Source organism: Poecilia latipinna, unplaced genomic scaffold (assembly GCF_001443285.1).
Source record: "Poecilia latipinna isolate Pla-1442-1.1 unplaced genomic scaffold, P_latipinna-1.0 Scaffold1649, whole genome shotgun sequence".
Lineage (NCBI taxonomy): Eukaryota > Metazoa > Chordata > Actinopteri > Cyprinodontiformes > Poeciliidae > Poecilia > Poecilia latipinna.
Genome location: NW_015114265.1, coordinates 1 through 19885, shown reverse-complemented (window position 1 = coordinate 19885; position 19885 = coordinate 1). Strand labels below are relative to the sequence as shown.

General features: G+C 39.5%; 1 protein-coding gene and 1 long non-coding RNA gene across 2 annotated transcripts in view; one reads left to right on the top strand and one right to left on the bottom strand.

The window, feature by feature from the left end:
• The window catches only part of septin9a (septin 9a), a 94243-nt gene extending 80315 nt beyond the window's left edge, over positions 1-13928 (bottom strand). The window contains exons 1-2 of the mRNA XM_015059683.1: positions 13809-13928; positions 3058-3111 (exon numbers count right to left, since the gene is read on the bottom strand). Of these exons, the coding sequence (XP_014915169.1) occupies positions 3058-3111; positions 13809-13830 (76 nt within the window). The 5' untranslated portion in view covers positions 13831-13928. The remainder of the gene's footprint in view (positions 1-3057; positions 3112-13808) is intronic.
• A 49-nt stretch (positions 13929-13977) lies between these two features.
• LOC106964277 (uncharacterized) lies at positions 13978-19765 on the top strand. The gene is made up of 2 exons (XR_001428368.1): positions 13978-14059; positions 18497-19765. It is a non-coding gene; the product is annotated as an uncharacterized LOC106964277 (long non-coding RNA).
• Positions 19766-19885: the final 120 nt, after the last annotated feature.

The window sequence follows — 19885 nt, the reverse complement described above, 5'->3', positions numbered from 1 at the left end:
ATTCATTCAGATCTAGGATGTGTTATTTGAGTGTTCCCTTTATTTTTTTGAGCAGTGTATATATGACTTGGTATAGCAAGTGTGTACACTGAGATGAAGGGTTTAAAACTGAGGTCGGTGTCGGTACCCGGAGCGGGTAAATTACTTTTAGCATTCTTTCACAGTCTTATATCTTTCCCATGTCTAATAATCAAGTGACCATCTTGGGCTGAATGTTTATTCCTTAATATTCAGTCTACAGGAGCTCCCACTTAAAAAGTAATACTGTCAGATGTTGGCGCCATCTTCATTATCTTCATCAGTGCATACGGAGCTTCTGCATAGTGTATCATGAGTTTAGGAACCATTATTAAATGTGATACTTGAGTATCACTTGTGTACATTTCTGCAGCTTTATGTGCTGTATTTTTATGTTGCAACGCTCATGCCACAGTTATTTTTAATTTAACAACTGAATCTGCCTGAGGTCACTGAGAGATCCACAGAAAGGTGATAGTAGTGAGTTGTTTACTTTAAGCGGTGTACATTTGCATGCCAATGAAACCCAAGTCAGAGACCCAACAGCGCGTTAAGTTGTCTGCTTTGTGTAGACATGCAGTTCAGGAGCCTTTCTTTGTTTGAATGATTTATTGGTCAGGGTTAAGTGCCCTAACAACCAACTAAACATTCCTCCGAAATCGGTCAAGTACTGGAATGAAAAGTAGAAAAACAAGTGAAGAAAGGAAAAAGAAAATGGAGGAAACATTGCTCAAGAACACTAAAAGAGCACAAGGAGGTCTGGCTCCTCGGAAGCAAATTATGAGGAAATGAGGGATGACTCAAGACACAGTACTGTAAATTATGGACTATATGGCAGCACAGTGTTGGTACGTAATCTAAATGTGGAGATCACAACACTAGGCTTATTGTTTCAACTGAAAAATCTCCTTCCTGCCTGTTTTTCCAATTCAAATTTTAATCACTTTTTGAAAGTAACCTCCATCAGCATGCAGGTTTACACATTTTTAGCAGCCTTTGTTCTGCTATAAATGTAACTTTTTAAATTCAATCAGAACCCTCTGTTTTCAAATAAAACAATTGATTCAGTCTTCTCACAAAGTCTTGTGTTTATGTTCCACTGATCTACTGACTCCGAGATGAGAGCTATTGGGCAGGGCTGCATGTGAATATACTCTATTTGTGACTTCAGTTATGAATATTAACAACAACATGCTTGTGGGCTCGTAACTCTGCTGCGCTGGCGCATGATTTGCATACGGGCATCTCCCTAACCCAGGCCAGCCATCCCACAGAAACACACTCACACGGATAGTGGTAAACGTCCGTACGTCAGGGAAGCCTGCTGACAGTGAGGGCTTTATCCGCAGCTCTAAGCACTTCCTAGTAACTTGGGTGTAAGGTTGTTCATACATGTGTGCTAAAGCAAATTTACTTCACCTCCAAAGAGTGGTTTTCAGTCATGTCAGGGTAAAGCACGCACATTTATGTACTTTCAAACACACAAAACCTTGAAATAACCTCAGCCAGAAATGGTTCTTAAACCATTGAGAAAACCCCATTTGTTTGCTCCCGACCCCTTATCACTGTCTGACCCATAGTCAGCTGAAAAACAAAGACAGCTGAAGTAGCCCTCTTTGCAAAATAACTGAACTTTTTCTAGGAAACATGTCAGAACTATTAGGAACTTAAGAGATATTTATGCACCTGGTGTTTGCTCAAAGGTTTTAAATCAGATATGAGCTTCACAGTCATTTACTCATTGTGCTCCATGCTAAAAAAAAAAAAAAAAAAAAAAGACACATCAAGAAGCAAAAGAAAACTTATTCTTGTTGTAAATTACTTTTTTTTTCTATGAGTGCTTGTGCCACAGTCAAATTGTGCAAACAACTGATATTGCTCACTATTTTTTAATGATTCGCTAAAAAAGAATAAATGCAGTACAACATACGCAACCACCAGAATGAGTTAAACAGCCTCTGTTTTTACCCTTATCCTTTGTCTTTTTCCCTCTGTGGTACATCCTGAGGGTCATTTTACAATTCAGCTTTTGTGAGGGCTGCTGTCACACACACTGCAAACGACTCACAGAGCCCTCAGCTGCAAGATTCAGCTTGCAGGCTTCTAATATTGTGAAAGTCCTCTGACAAACCCTGAAAATCACATGGTGAGATTATTTTCCTCTTTTTTTTTTTGTACTCTACATCTTATATTACCTGCAGCACAGTTAAACCAGCAGCTGAATGCTCTGAAGTAAAAATGATAGTTGTGTTTTCTTGTTTGTGCGTTTAGCACTAAAGTGTCTTTTAAATCTGCACTGTGTCAACTACACACAACACAGTACAAGCAAAAAACATTTAGAAATAAAATAAATCAAACTTAAGTTAGCTCCGAGGTAACAAGAATGTTGTCTGGTCTCTGACTTTTGCCTTTATCAGTGCATCAGTTCCCTGCTGCTCCCTCAACTATCAGCTGTTATCTGGGCAGGAAGGAGTCTGCCCTCGGCATTGGAGGTCATCAAAACTAATTTCTGTACACTTGAAACCAAAGGTGCATTATAAATAAGTGGCTAACGACTGCACTAACTTCAAGTTGTGTAACAACAAGTAATTTCCGGCACCACTCGTTCCTGTGTAGGAAGTGACACTTAGGTCTGTCATTCATTTTTGTTGAAGAAACAGAAAGATTGATGCAAAGTGTAAGAGCAGCAACTACTCTGACATTTAAAACAGAGGTAGCCAGGACTGTTCAGACAAAAGACATGAAAACAACCTAAAACTCCAGCGGAACTGAAAGCCGTCTGGGTTTAATTGTAAGATATTAATGTTTAAAATCTAAACTCTAAGTTTGTTGAATTTTTTGTGCATCTGATTTAATGTCACACTTACCATAACAAAATAAATACAATCCCTATTTTATTTGTAGCATATAAAACTTCCACAAAGTCTAAACACCTACATGATCGATGAGCATGTACATAAAAGAAATATGGGAATGGAGTTATGTATGATAAACGTAGAAAAACAAAACAAGACAAAAGAAGAAGTGTAATCTACTTACTGGGGCTAGTGATTTCTCTTTCTGTTCTTCTTGTTCGAGCGCTGGCTGATCGCACTGAAAAGAAAAAAACAAGCAGGAAAAGTTAATAAAATTTACCGTGAGAATCCAAGGAAAAGATGGACAGAGAGGTGGCTCGAGCTGACAGCCCATTGGTTACAAGATAACCCCCTACAGAGGGCGCTACTGAGGCCCTGTAAAAACAAGCTAGGTAGCTGGAGTAATATAAGACGGAAAACCTGAAGTGTACAGCTCAGGTCACCTTGTCAGGTTCAATTTTTGTTCAAAGAAACGCTGAGCTTGATAATCTGTTATCTCTACAAAACGTTCAGCGCGCTTCTTTTAATTTAATGCTTCCTCTAAGCCCCTCCTTCAAGCAGTTCCTTTAGTTAATAATGCACACATTTCTAAATGATAGATCTTGTTGTCTACCCTGACGCTGCTAACTACTAAGACCCACCCGACTATTTCTTTAATGACTTGAACATGGCACATTTTAAAAAAGTGTGAGTTTCAGAGGAACACTTTAGCTTCAGAGGATGTTTGTGAGTCAGATTTGAACAAAAAGCTGATATTTCTCAACTGCATAGTTTGCAGCACTGAAGGATGTCTGGCTAAAGCTAGGAATTGGCAAACATCCTTGATGCACGTCATTCCTGCAGAAAATGTGCTTGTTTTAAAAGTGAACTCAGATTGAGTTTTTATTTCAGTTTGGTTGCTCGATGATACTAAAGTGGGCTTTGACACTTTAGTATCAGTGTTTCAGTCTTTAGTGCAAACATGAGACATCAATCTGTGGCGAGCTTCACTCTCTTGTTCCAAGAACAGGAGATGACATGCTGAAAAGATGTTTCAGGTTGCTGTCACTCTTCACTGCTTCCTGTCCCTTCAGTACCGACTGCTGCTTAGATAAACTGTGTTCATCTTCTGGCTGATGAGTCAGCCATCCCATCCTGTTTTGAGTTTCGCAGAAATCGTTCTTGTACCACAGCTCAGCAGATGGTGACATTTGGTCTCTGCTCATCAGACCAGCAAGCTCTATTTCTCACCGAGTTTCACAACAAGCGAAGATGGCCTCACCGAGGTGGGGGAGTTGAGTGTGTCACTGCTTACTGTGACTGGAAGATGTGAATAAAGCAGCTTGTTAGGGACTTAAGGATGATGATTTTGTTAAACTAATGACACTATCAAAGTGTGCACTCTATCCAAGCTTCTGCATCTGTACCTTTTATGTTGATGGCTATGCATGATAATAATTGCATCAAGTGGAAAAAACTGACACCGAATTAAATTTTTACTCAGAAGTTGAATTTTAAAGTTACAAGTGAGAAAAACCGCCTGCAGACATCAAAATGTACTCTTGCTTGAGTAAAATTTATGGCTACTCCACCCACTGCAAGAAACTTCAATGAACAATAACACTGAGCATTAATAAACACATTTTAACCAAAAAATACTCCAGACCCAGACATACACCTACAGTTTATGCTAAAGTGAGACTTTCTATTCATACAGAAACTTTGTTATTCTAATGTTATTTTTATTTCTGCTGGAACCTTTGAGGCCACTTCCAGTACTTTGCCCTGTTTTAACATGCATCACCTATTAAAAGTAATAGTTTTCAATTCAAAAATGTATCTGAAAAATCGCTCCATCTGCCATAATCTAATAATGTTATTTATTTTTAGATGTTATGATCAGTTGCTCAGTAGATAAGTAACATTTTTACCAAATTCCTTTTTCTTGTATGGCTTCTTTTTATATTTAATGGAGTACAATGTAAGTGTTATATAATATATGAAGTTGTGCTACTATAACTTGTGATCACTGTTTGGTTATAATCATTTAAGTTCAATATAAATAATCTGAAAACATGCTTCATCTGTGGCTAACTATGAGAAATGTTAAGCTACAAATTAACAATCAGATGCAGAGAAAGCCTGTCTATTCATTTTATTTAGGCTCCTTTACTAACTGTAAAGTTGTCTTATATGGGTGAAGAAATTTGTGAAAGAAAATATGCCGTACATTGGAAAGGACTTGAGAATGAAAGTCAAGATCTAAATCTAATGTAGAATTTGTTGCTGGACTTAAAAACCAACCCTCCTCACTCAATCTGACAGATTTTCAGCTCTTTTGGACAGGAGAATAGGAGAATAGGCAACATTGTTTATAGGTGTGCAACACTGGCAGGCATCCAGTCATCAAACTGGCAGCTGCAGCTGTCACCGAAGGCTTTTCTACAAAAAATGGTCTCAAGTGCACGCTCCACTTTTAAGATTTTAAGCAGCAATCCCATGTGTTACAACTGTGCAACTTGTATTTGTATACATCTCAGAGTGTGAACGGCATACAGAGGTGGTCCATCCAAACTGTCAAGCCTTGCAGCTAAAAACATGTCTGTACCTAAAGTCTTCTACGGGAGAAGAAAGCCTGAAAAGAAAAGAAAAATAAACAGGCTCGCAGGTATACGCCCTTCTTGAACATACACTGACTCAAACTGCTCAAGTTAAGCACTGCAGCAAATAGAGGATATAGAGGAAAGAGTAGTAGCAACACCTTTATAAGTGGAAGTGCTGAAACTGTACAACATTATCTGTGGTTTTCACATGACAGTAGAGCAAACATACACTCCCTAATTCATTGGGTCTAAATTTAAGCCACAGGAGTAACATCTGCAACGTGTTGGTTGAAAAGTGTGACTCTCTGCAGCATTAACTTATTTCTCCTGCTCAGTCTTGTCCGAGGCCTCAGACACACACAGAAACAACAGCCGTACTTCCTCTGGAAGGCTTTGTAATCTTCTTTTGTCATACTTTTCCCATGAGAGAGTTACGTGCAGCAGTGGTCAACACACTTACTTGTGTTAACACTGAGAGATAATTCGCACTTCTCAGGGATGATACAAGTCATAAAATGTCTCCGTGTTTGCACCAAGACTCAGCTGATTGATGTAATTTGTGATGCTTAAGGAGACCTGTAGTACTACGTCTGTGGCTATGCACTTGTTTAGCTTCTATTTAGGATCATTTCTAGCATATTTACTAATCTTCTGAAAACCAGTGGGCCTTAAGGAATCTAAAGCCCGGTCCGAATGTGGTGGACGCCCCTATACAGGGTTAAGGGTTTAGAGTTACGGTGGGAATTAGATTTGTTTAGGGTTAGGAATAGACTAGTAATGGTTAAGGTTACTGAAAATGTCTGGATTTGGCATAAATGCAATCACTAAAACTAGTGGAAGCCAATGCAAAGTCCTAATATGGATAGAAATACCAACTTATGATTGAGAGTGTGTGTGTGTGTGTGTGTGTGTGTGTGTGTGTGTGTGTGTGTGTGTGTTGCCATGACTACTTCCCAAATGCATCAATTGATTAGTTATTAGAGTCAAATGACAAGAGAAAGAAACAGCAGGAGACTATACCACAGTTTGTAAGTTTGAAATATAAAAACTACTTTATATTCTAAACATTTCTCTGTGAATATAGAGACATAAAGCCTTATACTCCCTGAAGGGGAGGTCAGTTCTTCTACATGTGTGAAAAAGGACAGAATAGCTTACAAAACTTGCAGTGCCTTTTCACAACCTGCTGACTTTTCTGTGTTTGCTCAAGGAGGCCATGCCGCCCGTGTTTGAGCAGGAAGACAGGAGGTGAAGTATCTTCCCTCTTTTATTCCCTCCCCTTTTTCCTCCCGTGATCTCGTTAAAGGAACGCCCTTCCCTTCAGAGTGAGGCAGCGTTTCGATTAACACATAAATCAGTGGAGCTTGTTGCAGACGCTGCTGACGTAAAGCTACAGTGATTCTTTTAAAACCTAGAGAGTGATATTTCATGTATGATGGCAGGCATTCATTTCAGTCAATTATCTCTTTCTGCCTACAGCCTTCAACAGACTCTTTACTGTCTAACACTGAGAAGTTTACGTACACGTATCATGGAGATCACTGTCACACTAATGCTGGACGTTTACAGACAGTTGAACTTCAATGATAATGTAAGAGACAAAAAATCTGGTCCATAGGATTAAATTTATCTCAAATCCACAGAGGCCTGGTTGGATTAAAAGTAACTGAGGCCAGATAATCCACAGATCTTAGGTCACGGCTTTGAGAAGGCCATTACAGAAACAAACGACAGAAGTTAAAACCAGTTCTCGAGTGTGTTTAAGATCATCGTCCTGCCAGAAGAACAAATTGTATCCAAGTTCCAACTTGACTGTGGCACTTGAATGAAAGAAGATTAATTGTGATGTCCATGAATCCACCAAGACTCAGATCATAAATTGGAGCCTAAGAGCCAGTTTTACGGTTCGGAGTGACTTCTTTAACTTGCTGAAGAATATTTTAATGATCGTAAATGAGGGGTTGTTTGCACTGATTTCCACTCTATGCATTTTTCATTTCCCTTTTGGTCGTTTGTGGATTAAATAAAATTTAAACTTGGTTTAGTGCATTTGTAAGTCAACGTCCAACCCCAACAAAGTATCTGCTGGATAATTTAAACAAAGTTTTGCCACTTTGTTGGTCTTTTTTTAAAAAGCATAGAGACAACAAGGTGGCTAATTTTATCCCAATTCATCATTGTGCATGATCTGTTTTGCTTAGTGCATTTGCAATTTATTTAAGGTACATTTCAGCAAACCTTCTGACTCTTCAAGTTTCTTTTTACCTTTTTAATCTTAGTTTTGTTTTATTTTTTCATTGGTTTTCAGTTTAGGAACAGGGACAAATCATGTTTATATCTGGAACAAGTGGTTAAAACTCCCTATTATGTCAAATTACTGACAACTCTGGCTAATCCGTTGACTTCAGCTGGGATTTATATGCTTACAAAGAAATACAGAAGGATTTCAGAGCTCCAAAATAAATAAATAAATTCAAAACTCTCAGTCAATGAAAGCAAAATCATAAGAAATAGGGAATTAGTCAAGGTTGTCAAGCAGCAGGTGAAAAGAAAAACATTTTCTCTCAATCTAACCCACCAGGGTGGTTTGTCTGCAGAGCGGCTCAGGATTTCTATACAAGTTTAGGCATGGACAATTTTCTTGCAATCATAATTTGTCAAGTTAAACCTGTGCATGCAAAAAGGTTAAATGTCACTAAGCTTGTTTCCTGCTTTTCAGTCGTCCTCCATTGTGTTTTTATGGCCCTCGTTACACACGTTCAGGGTACGCTGCAAACAACGTTTCAAAACTGCGCAGTGTGAACGAGGGGAGCATTTGTGGAAAAAACCAAGGCGAGTGAAAGAATGAAAGGAAAGACAGGAGATGAAAAGGCACAGAGGTAATTTTTCAAGATAGCTTTTTTTTTTTTTTTTTTTACGGCCCAGATAAGACCTCGAGTTTTTTTCACAGCAGGGCCAACGTCAAGGTAAGGCAAGAAGAACACACCTTCACACCCACACAGTACCCGACTCATGCAGAGACATGGACGCATGAGCAGTTTAGGCAAGACGTCGACTTTGACCCTCGAAACCGCGCTCCTCCCGAGTCCTGGCGCCGAGGCGACAGATGGACAACACCTCTTCCTACTTCCACCTCGCTGAAAACCGGCACCACGCCACCAAACACACAAAATCTGTCTGTTATCTGCACAACGTGCATTCAGGTCTGCCAAATGAAGTGTCTGTGAGAGGAATTAACCAGGATGCTGCTGCAGTCTATAAAACAATGTGACTGTTTTAGATAAGGATCATGGTAAAGCTGTTAAAACCCAGGAGAGGCAGTTAAATAGCTCCTAGAGCTTTATGAGATTTGACCTCCCCTGAGAAGTATGCGCTTACTGTAAGTCGTAGGTGAGCAACTGAACAAGGGAGTGCATTTAAACTCTCCAGGCCAACCCCAGGTTTTGAGAAAGGCCTTAGAATTTGTACGTTTGCACAGATTTCCATGTTTGGATGGAGGATTTAAGAAGCTGCAGCTAAACAAACATTGTCATTCCATCTTAACACTGAAGCGTGCAACATCATGTGCCTGATCCACTGTCTGATGCAGAGTCTGTTTGCACACTGTAAGGGTGTGCACCAAGAAGCGTATTATTAATCTGAGTTTTCTCTAAACCTAAAGTGTCATGAAAGTAATCGTACAGATTAGTTGCAGGTTTCTTTTTTCTCCCTTTGCTTTTGTGATTCATATCATGACATAAACAGCAATAACTTGAGTACACAAAGCCGTTTTCAATTGATGATTTGATACAAAACCAGCCGGGACCCATGTGAACATGTAATTGCCTGAATTAACTGTGATCAGCTGCATTTTTGGACAGCTTGGTTCTGATTACAACCAGATGTGTGAAATCCAGAACTCCCCTAAGCAGAACTTGCCTGACAACATGAAGTAGACTTAAAGACCTGAAAAAGCAACGCAATAGGCTCAGTAAAGAATACAAAATAAATTAGAAATAAAGTCCTTGACATTTATCAGTCTGTGAGGAGTTGCAAGGCAGTTTCTAGAGCTCCAGCAAACCAACGGGAAAAACATTTCAGGAGTGACCAACCTACCAAAATCACTGTAAGAGAGCATCAAAAACTTATCCAGGAGGTTACAAAAGTCAAAATATTCTGTTGACTCTATGGAAGGCGTGCCTTTTCCATCTGACATAAAACTAAAACCATTTTTCAGACAGAGAACATAGCGGTGGTGGTAGTATGATGATCTTGGGCTGCTTTTCTGCTTCAGGACCTGGATGACATTAATAATCGATGAAACCTTAACTTCTGCTTTCTACCAGAAAATCCAGAAGATGAATGTCCAGCCAAGCACGCTTGGGTTATGCGGCAGATAATCTCTGAATGACATAGAAAAAGTCAAATGAAGGTTTTGAAGCGGCCTAGTCAAATCTTGAGTGACTTTAAACAGGCAGTTTGTGCTTGAAAACCCTTCAGTGGTGCAGAAGTAAAATAATTCTGCAAAGAAGATCAAGCCGACAAGATTCACTTACAGTTTTGGCAAACGTAAATGTTTGATGGCAATTCATGCACAAAGGCTTTACAAGCAATTGTTAGCTTCAGGGTATAATGATTTCTCATCAACAAATGAAGTCCTCATTTAAAACACACAGTCTGTATTTGCTTAGGCTATCTTTAATGCTAAAACACTTTTGTAGTCAGACATAAAGTGTGAAAAAAAGCGGAACCAGACATGACCAAAGGTTAGCGCTTCAGCTATCGTGCTCACTTGTTCGCGTGGATTTTGAAGCTTGTTCAGGAAATGTTTGTCACTCCAACATGCCCAGAGAGCAAAAGCGGCCAACACTTCAACTGATTTCTATGAACATACAAATATTTACTCCTGTCATGACAGGAGAAGGCTGTTCCTGCCAAACAGTTGAGTTGCTATATGCTGCCTGATCCGTGGCTCTTGGCCCTGCTTAGCACGACAGGATTTCCATTTGTCCATGAAGAAATGTTTCAACAAGTACTAATCAGATAACAGCGCATGCGGCTACAACATCTGAAACACTGAAACACACTCATATCTACTCTAAAAGCATCTGGATGCTGGTCCACATGCGTCAGAACCTCTCTGGGTCTGCCATTTTTTTCCTACAGGCTTTTCTCCAGGCCTCGGGCGAGCAGGACAACACTAGCCGCCTGTTGTATCAGCTGACCATCACAGAGCTCCATTCTTGACTGCAGACCACAAACACAAAGCAGAGTGGACACTTGAGAGCAGGCTCCACACGAGGGGAACTGCATAGACGTAGATTGTTGGTCTCCTGCAGCCGGAGGAACTTCACGCTGCAGGTGGCGCTTGGTTGTATGAACAAGTCGGACAAACACTGAAGATTTCTGCTTTTGTTTTCATTGCTAATTATGCTAACATGATTCTGATATTTATCGATTTTATCGTTTCAAAGAAAAACGTGAAGTAGAAAGTGTATTATTTAATATTACCAATTAATACTGCCATAATTCTGTGTGCCTGTACTACCTTAACGTCTTCCCTAACACCTTCTCAGTACTTGTGGTCGAGATCTTGGATTTTGTGATAAATAGTTGAGGTACAGATAAGGCACGGTGCAGGATAAGGCGAAGAAAACCTATTGAGATAATGCCTTTTGGTTATTTCGCTACGTAAACATTGTCTTTTGAACCACATGAAATAAAATGGATACAAGAGTTTCAGGTATGCAGCGGTTAGATCTTCCATTATTATCTTTGTGTGGGTTTTCTATCACCACTTTAGTTTCCTTTTAAGTCTAAACAATTAACTTTTTTAAAATGGGAAGCAGGTGGTTGCTCATGTGGAGCTTTGCGGTTGTCCGATGAGCCCTTAGTGTTCGGGTTAGAGGTCTGCACTCTCTGGACCTTCCACAATGTCTCTTAATAACGTTGGGTTAAAATGATGAAGCACTGAGGTGTGTCTTTAAATGCAGATATCATAACAATTGTAGGTTTTACATGGGTTATTTTTTTTATGAAAAAGTTGCATTCAGTTTTTTTTTAGATATATTTTCCATGTGATTAATTTGGAAACTTGGTGCTTTTTTTATTTCCGTATTTGTTAATCATCAGATCTATAATTGTAAATGTTTTGGGTTAATCTACTACCCAAGACACCCAACATTTTCCTGTTTCACCACCACCACCACTCGTGTGACTCGGTGGTACTCCCACAGGTTCTCTGCTGTTTTCACGAGCTTTTTCCAAGCGTAACCCTGGGCAGAGTGAAAACACCCGCATTTCACATGAAACCGCAGCACCGTACGCACATCCACATGTTCCAGTAGCTTATTAGTCTATTATTCACAGCCTTGTAGCTTTCAAATTGATGGTTAGACCATCCTCGGCATGCTCTGCTAGATGACAGGCCAAATATGTCTCAACACAGTTTATAGCTCCACTTTCAAGTTACCATTTAACAATTGCTTCGGGCTTTGAGTCAAAGCCTTGCTCGCCCTCCAGCATAAACAGTTTAAAAGCCAAAATGCAACATGGAGTGAGTGTCACAGGTAGGAGTAGACAAGGCGCATGTGTATGTGTGTGTGTGTGTGTGTGTGTGTGTGTGTGTGTGTGTGTGTGCGTGCGTGTGCTTCTTTTTTTGTGCAGGACATGAAAGAACAAACCAGGAGGAGTGTGTACTAGGAAAAATAATGACTCTGTGTGTTGTTGCATTCACTCAGGTTACTGATTGATCCAGGCAACTTAAGGGAGTGGTGTGCAATGCACGGATCAGCTTCACAAGTACAAGAGGTTGCATGATTGACCATTGATGTCCATACAAACCACAACAACCCCTAAGTATCATGTTTCATTACAGTACTAATATAGGTTACATTTAAAATTAGCTGAAGTGTGAGAGCTTTCCTTATTTGCCTACAAAACTGACACACACACACGCACACACACACGCACACATGGCCACACACAAGTCAGACTCCCTCTGCGAACGCCACGCCTCTGCATCCCAGATGCCTGTCGAGAACGGCCCCTTCACAACACATCCACACAACAGATTAAATGCATACTTTGTTATTAGACTATTCTCCAAGCAGGAAGCACTAACAAAGACTAAGACAACTTTAGTCAGACAGATTTCACTCTCTTTCTCACACAAACACACACACACACACACACACACACACACACACACACACACATGCAACAGCAGGAGAAGGAGGAGGAGGAGGCGAAGCAGCATGACCCAACATGTGCTCCTCTCCAATGGAAAACTGTCAGACGCTCCATCGCACCTAAAGACTTCGGGAAGAGGAGCCAGGAAAGCTGGCATTCTGCAGGCTCTGGCCCACGTTGCGGCTTGGAGAAAGGAGAACTGAAGAGGAGGAAGACGAGGAAGGCTTTTGAGCTGTGAATGGAGAGATGAGAGATATAGCTAGCAGGCTGCAACGGCAGAAAGTGAAAGGAGGATTAGTATTGGTAGAAAAAGACAAAAGCAGGAGGAGATGAAGATAAAAAAAGCCTTCTATGCATGTGAAGATATGCTTGAAAGTACTTGAGATTTATTCTAAAACATGCAGAAAAGTGGTAGTAAAAAGAGCTTAACACAGAAGAACTGCGTAATATTCTTTTAAAAATTATTTCAAAGTATTGTAACTTTACTCTCCTCTTATTGTTTGTTGCTCAAACCCCATTTGCAATCACACTGCAAGATTCTTAACAAACTCTTAGTTTTACAGCTACTGGCAGGTCATTTTAAGTCAAACGCAGCAAAACATGTCCAAACTATGAAACTACCACCACCAGACTTTGTTGACGATTTTAGGTTGAAACGCATGTTGTTGTTTTTTTTTAAATAGAGCTATTTTGGCTTCATTTATGAAACATTTTTATACTTCTGATTAGATTGATAAATGCAAGTTTTTAGACAAATGCATGAGTGATTGATTTTTAAAAAAATTCATAGCTGTCCATTTGAACCTTTAAAAGAAAAAAAAAACTGTCACAGGAGTCAAACTCAGATGCCACCAGTCATAAAACAGGTTGGATTTGACCCAGAAGCATAAAGTATGTCATTCTTCAGGGCGGAAACCAGGAGCCAGGCTTTCTGTCATGATGTCACAACCTGTTTATGCGACTTTGTGTCAAGAAATGGATATGCATTTAAAAAAAAAACACACCCACAGATCCCACGCAGCGTGGGGCCTTTCGCATAAAGGGGATTTTAGATATGAAGAAAAGCAGTGATAAAAAAAAAAGAAAAACTTACTTTGCAAGCTGTTAAATAACCCCCAACATTAGGTATTTTCTTTTCACAAATAGACTAAAGGTACAGGGGGTGTTGCTTCAAATCGCTCACCTGGATATGAAGTTTTCTTCATGGCTGCAGATAATCTCTTCTCTTCTGCTCGCAGTGTTTTAATAAAAAGAGGAAAATCTCAAAAGTGTCGTTTGCATCCGTAACTTTTTCCAGACTGCGTCTTCCTGTGCCGCCTTCTCTGTCGTCTCTGGACCGACCGGTCTCTAAAGCTCGCTCCTATGCTTTTTAGAGCTCCCTAAACTTTGCCCCAGTGTTTTATTCCCACCTCTATCTGCTTCAGGAGACGCTGTGTGAGCTGGATAGTCTAATAATCTCACCTGCGCTCCTGACGCACGCCCTATCCCAGGAGCGGGAGTGGTTTACAGTAACTCCGCGGGGGCTTTCACCTACCAGAGAAAGAATAAAGACTACAGTCTTACCTGTGCGCTCAGGGGATCATCAGGCGGTGGATTATTGGATTAGGAATCCTGAGATTGAGCAATTTGCCGGTCTGATCTGTTGCGCAAAGGTCAAAACCGACGTACAGCTACAATAATGCGTTTGTGTGGAACATTTTATCACTGTATACCCATAACACCCATGTGTGTACAGTATTGACAGGCTGCAGTGGGAGAGCGCGGGCAGGTAAAAACTGTTTGGACTTTAAACTCTGAGTCTTGGTGAAGCTACGTGCCGCTTGGATGAAGCGTTCAGTCGACCTTCAACCTTTCCAACTTTCAAATGTCAAACCCTGTCACCTCGCTTCACCTTCGCCGCACACAGACACTCATCTTGCCAGTAGCTCTGAGCTGCAGGGACCTCTTGTGGTCGCTGCGTGGGCTCTTCGGCTTCCGTTTCCACCAAGCATTCCAGCGCATTCACGAGTGATTGAGGAGAAAATTCAAAGTCTGTGTTGATGCAATGTTTCAGTTTGATGTTTAAGAGCAACTAGCGCAGATCCGAGCTGCTCACGGAAGGCAAATCGACAGCATCAACAGAGTTCTGCAGAAATATTTCCTTGTCTCCTGAGGTGTCTTGTAAACGTTTTAGTAACGCTTTTCTAAATTTTGTCACGTTACATCTACAATCCTTCATGCATTTTGTTAAAATAGTGCTAAACTGTGAAGTGGAGACAAAAAAAGTGTGACATGCATTTGTATCCAGCTTCATTACCATTTCTGCCCCCACATAAAATCCACATCAAAAAATTCCCTTCAGAGCTCACCTTATTAGCTAAAAGTCAATGTGGGATTTAATAATGCAAATACATTGTCTGTGTGGTTCATAGAAAACAATAGAGAACAATCAGCAACATGTGAGGAAAAAGACGAAGCTGTGGAGTCGTCTGAAGCAGAACTGTTGCCATAAAAGCCAACAACAACAGCAACGACTCCTTTTTACTGTCACAGAGGTAAAATGACAGAGATATTTTTTATCACATAGATAAAAATACAAATGTGTTCTTGTAAAATGAGAGCAAAATTAAAAGCTCTGACCTACATTCGTTTTCGTCAGATGGAACTCCATTTGTTAAAAATTCAATTAAAGACATAAAACTACGCTTTGTTTCCCCACCTCATTGTACGTAAATACATCCAGAACTTGCTGACGCAACAAAATTAAATAGCATAACCCGATTAAGTGTACCATTTGTGGCTGGACATGCCAGATGCATGGCCCAGAAAAACACGCAGTGGCTTGAGTCAGCTATGGTTTCAGTGCGTTTCAACAGCGTGTACTCTAAGCAACTGGCCAGTGAGAAATTAGTCTTCACCCATCCTCTTGTAGTTTAGCATAATGTCCCCTAACTTCTTTGAAGCCTGGGTAATTATTGACGGAAAGTTTATACATCCAGAGACACAGGGTGTCGAAAGCTAAACTGTAGTGTCTGAGCATGAAAGGCGAGTGCGGGAACTTCCACTTGCAAATTCCCTGAGAGTGGGCAAAAGCAGATATTACTTTTTATGCCGTGAGAGAAAATGTCAATAAGGCTGGAGGTGCAAATCCCTGGAATGAATGTGAAGGAGGAAGGTGCTTTGTGACATCTTCTGAAAACCTACGACGACTTGTTTGAAGTCAGGGTTGTAGTGAACGTCTACGTGAGTCACGTACGTTCATGTTCCAACGTACAAAGAAGCTGAAATTCAAATTCAGCTTAGCTTGACGTGCAAACGCACCTCAAACACGCCAAATGAGATTATTCGTCCGTTAATCTGAGAATGAGAACGTGATGACCAAGAAAAAAAAATCCTTGATTCAAAGCCAAAACCTTCAATTGTTTATCTAAATTTGTAACTTCCATGTTATCTATTATGTACCATCCATCTCCAGATGGAGTACACCCAAGACATCCCCCATGTTCATCACATTTTATAGTTTCCAATTAGAGGAACTGTTTGCCTACAAAGTCAAGACATTTTTTTTTTCCATTCTGATGAGGCATTCATGCCCAAGAATACAAAGCAGCAAAGTGTAGCAGCATAGTGGTCATGTTTTTTTTGCTAATCTAATCGTATTTCTGCGACATATGCCTTGATATATTAATAAATATATATATCAACATCCTGTTTCTGTTGTAAAAGCCAGGTGCGTTGTAACCAGAAAGTGGGGGAAGCTATGTATTAAAGTATTTTTGAACCTGGTAAGATAAGACAATCTGAAACCAGACATGTTCCATCCAAACCAAACTACCTACTCCTCTGAAAGCACCCAGTTTCCACTGTTTTCTTGCAAATCGTGCAGATTACGATACTTGATACTGGGGTGTTTTTCTTCAAAGCTGCCTGCCGATACACGGAGATTCATCTGGTTTCCGTCAACATTCGTCAGTTCAGCCTCTGTTTATCTGTTTCTCTTATATTTTTTGTATGTGCGCCTTCTGACACAGTTCTTTTATTGTTTCCTGTGATAAAATTGTGACACATTTACAACGTCTGCTGCAGCAGGTGCGTGTTGAGAAGTTTCCTGCTCTTGCTTAAACTTTTAAAACTGAGTAAAAAAACAGATAAAATGTAAAAGTGCATAAAGCTCATTTGAGAAAAGGACAAAAAAAAAAAGAAAAAAAAGCTGTGGCTCTGGCTGGATGCTCTCACTGTAGATGTACTTAGGTTGCGTTTCTCGGAACAGTGGTCTCTGTTTCCACCACTTGCTTTAACTTGTGGCACCGCTTGGTTTACATCTCGCTCACGACCATTCTTAAGTGGTCCCTCTCCATCGTGCGCTGATACAAAACGTTAACCGTGTTCTTGCGCTTCTCGTCGCTGACATTTCGCCTACAAACGCACAGGATGACACGTTTCACACTTCAGTGTCCTGTGGAGCATCTTCGTGAAGAAAATATAACCTTTGACCACAAAGCTGCCGCTTAAGTAAACATCCAGCTTAGCTACACTTTGCAAGCAATGTTTTTTTTTTTTTTTTTTTTTGTTCCCTTCACCCCAAGCAACGTCTTTTACATTTCAGCTTCAGCCGGACATGTCTTATTTGAACAGCTTTAAGATTTATAATAACTGAAGAGCCACTTAAGAGAGCATGTGAACTAGCTTGAGTCGCCAGTGTTAATAAAATACCAACACGCTTTTTCTTCTTGTAGTAGTAATCGTTAACTTCACCAACAGGAGCATCTCAGCTGACGTCCTATTAGTCATTTTGGTTCAATATGGCTTGTGAAAACAATATAAATTCCAGCTTTTGTAATAGTAATTTCGAGGTGGTTCATTACGATACTCTTGAATGAGAGTCTGGCAAGTTGACAGATATTTGCACAACTCATTAGGTTTTGTTCCTCTAAAGGTGACACATGGTGACTGCACACCTGCTGTTTCTCCTAACTGAGCCCACATTTACTGTAAGACTCTAGACTTTCACCTTCACAATTACTGACTCTTTTGTTGTGGGTTAAGCTGGCGGTGGTTTTAGTGTAAAAGAAGACCACTATGTGGCAAGTGGTGGCCGGATGGAGAACTCAAAACCATAAAAATATTGGTCAAAATACAGTGTGTATCTGTATGTCTGTCCTGTCTACATGAAAAATTATGGTTACGGTTGCTTTTCATCTGATCTTGTCTGAACATTTTTATTATTATTTTTTATTTTTTTCAATTAGAAATGAGCAAAACTCTTTAGTCTAGTACAAAGACATATTTCAAATACTTAAACACAATGTTAAATCAATTATAGTTTTGGTGAAATGGCTCACCTCCCTGGCAACAGACGAGGTCAAGAAAATGGAGAAGAAAGTTTTTATACTATCATTTTCAGTTTATACAAAGCAGATGCCTGCCTGTGTTTCACAGTTGTTGTTTTTTTTTGTTGTTGTTTTTGTTTTACAAAAGATAGAACTGAACTGATAAATCATATTTATCCACATTTCTTTATCAAATCACAAAGGAAGAACATCCTAATGCTTTTCTGGAATCAAGACAACCTGAAACTGAGACAAGCACAAATTTAGGCGGACTGAATGAATTTAGACTGAGTAAGGATTCTTCAAAGCATACGTGTCATTTTGTCATTTAGGCACAAAAAGGAGGAGTTTGCCCAGTGCAACATCCATGAACACTTTACAGAGGTACATCTGTAAAACAGGAAAATGAAAATCATTAATTGTTTTCCCTTCACTTCCCAATCGTGTGCTACTTTGTGTCGCTCTCAAATCCTGATTTAATGCACTAAAGTTTGTTCTTGCGTTGTGGCAAAATGTGGGAAACTTCCAGAGTTCTTAACACTTTATCAAGTCAATGTAAAAGCTGGAGAAAGTTTGAAAGTAAGCAAAGACATTGCTTTATTGATTTAGAATTAAAAATACAGACAATTGTATTACACATATTCCACTTAACAGAAAAATAAACCTTGATTTAATCAGTACCAAGATTTTATACTTAGTTTTAGTCTTTATTTTAACTACCAAAATACTACAAAGCATATTTGTAGCACATTTGTTGCTATTACACGGTTAGTATTAAAATGTGTGCCAACACCTTCTTGAAATGCATTTAGAGTGAAATATTTTATCGGAAGAATTTGGTTTGGAAAAGTTGATAGTGCTTGACATGCTATTCCTAAATATAAACTGTTTACTGCAAATACTTCTTGATCATGAAGCCTTTCTGTAGCCGAGAGCTTCAAAATGACACCTGAGCGTTGGCATTTAACTGAATCAAAATCTGTCTATATAATAAAAAAAAAAATAATAATTTCACAAGTGAAAGGTAGAGGTGAAAGTTAGTTCTGCTAATATAAACCGTATCCTGAAATGTATCACACTGGTTTCCTGATGCTTCTGGTCCTAAAATCACTTAAAAACAGTGAACTGCAATCTGCATTTAGAAATATGCAAGACGTCTATGTGTTTCAATCATGTTAGATGCGTCACGATTACTAAAAACACTTCAGGAAATCTGGGAACAGAACAAAAGATTTTATAGATGGAATTGTTTAAAACTCCTCATATTTCCAATTTGCCAGATTCATTTTATTTGCTCTCTAAGTGTCAGATTGTGTTGTTGTTTTTTATTCCATTCCAGCTCCACTTTGGTCTTTCTATATAAAACATTAGTCAAACTTGGTACTAAATTACAAAACAAAACATACATTTAAAAAAAAAGTCTATGCTACACATAATATTTGTTTTCCAGTTTAAAATAAAACTATACAAACAACATATACAAAGTACAACTTTGATGATCCACTCAGTCCAGTCTCTTCTTTGTCTTTGTAGACATTCTCTTGTAAATACAAACGCTTGCCTTCTGTTTGCTTCTGTTGGGGAAGTGCATCACATGCCCCGCTTGCCTCTGTGGTCCACGGCTTCATGAGTTTCATGCATGTCAGCGTCCTGCAAAGTGCATCCTCAGCGCCTCAGTGTTCCTCGCATGTCCTCGTAAACATCATTGCCGGCAGCAACACGCCTCGGCTTTATTGCTTTGTTTGAGCTCTTGGTCTGGTCACAAAAGATTGTCAGCAAGTTAGACTGGTTTAAAATGGGGAAATGAGTTTGAAACCAAAGACAACAGCTTCAAAAAGAAAAAAAAAAAAATTAAGAAAATCAATGTTTTCCAATAGTTTGACTGACAACTTTTTATAAGCAAGTTGTTCTGTTTGTCCCATACAAGACGCGAAGACTTTGTGCATTGCAA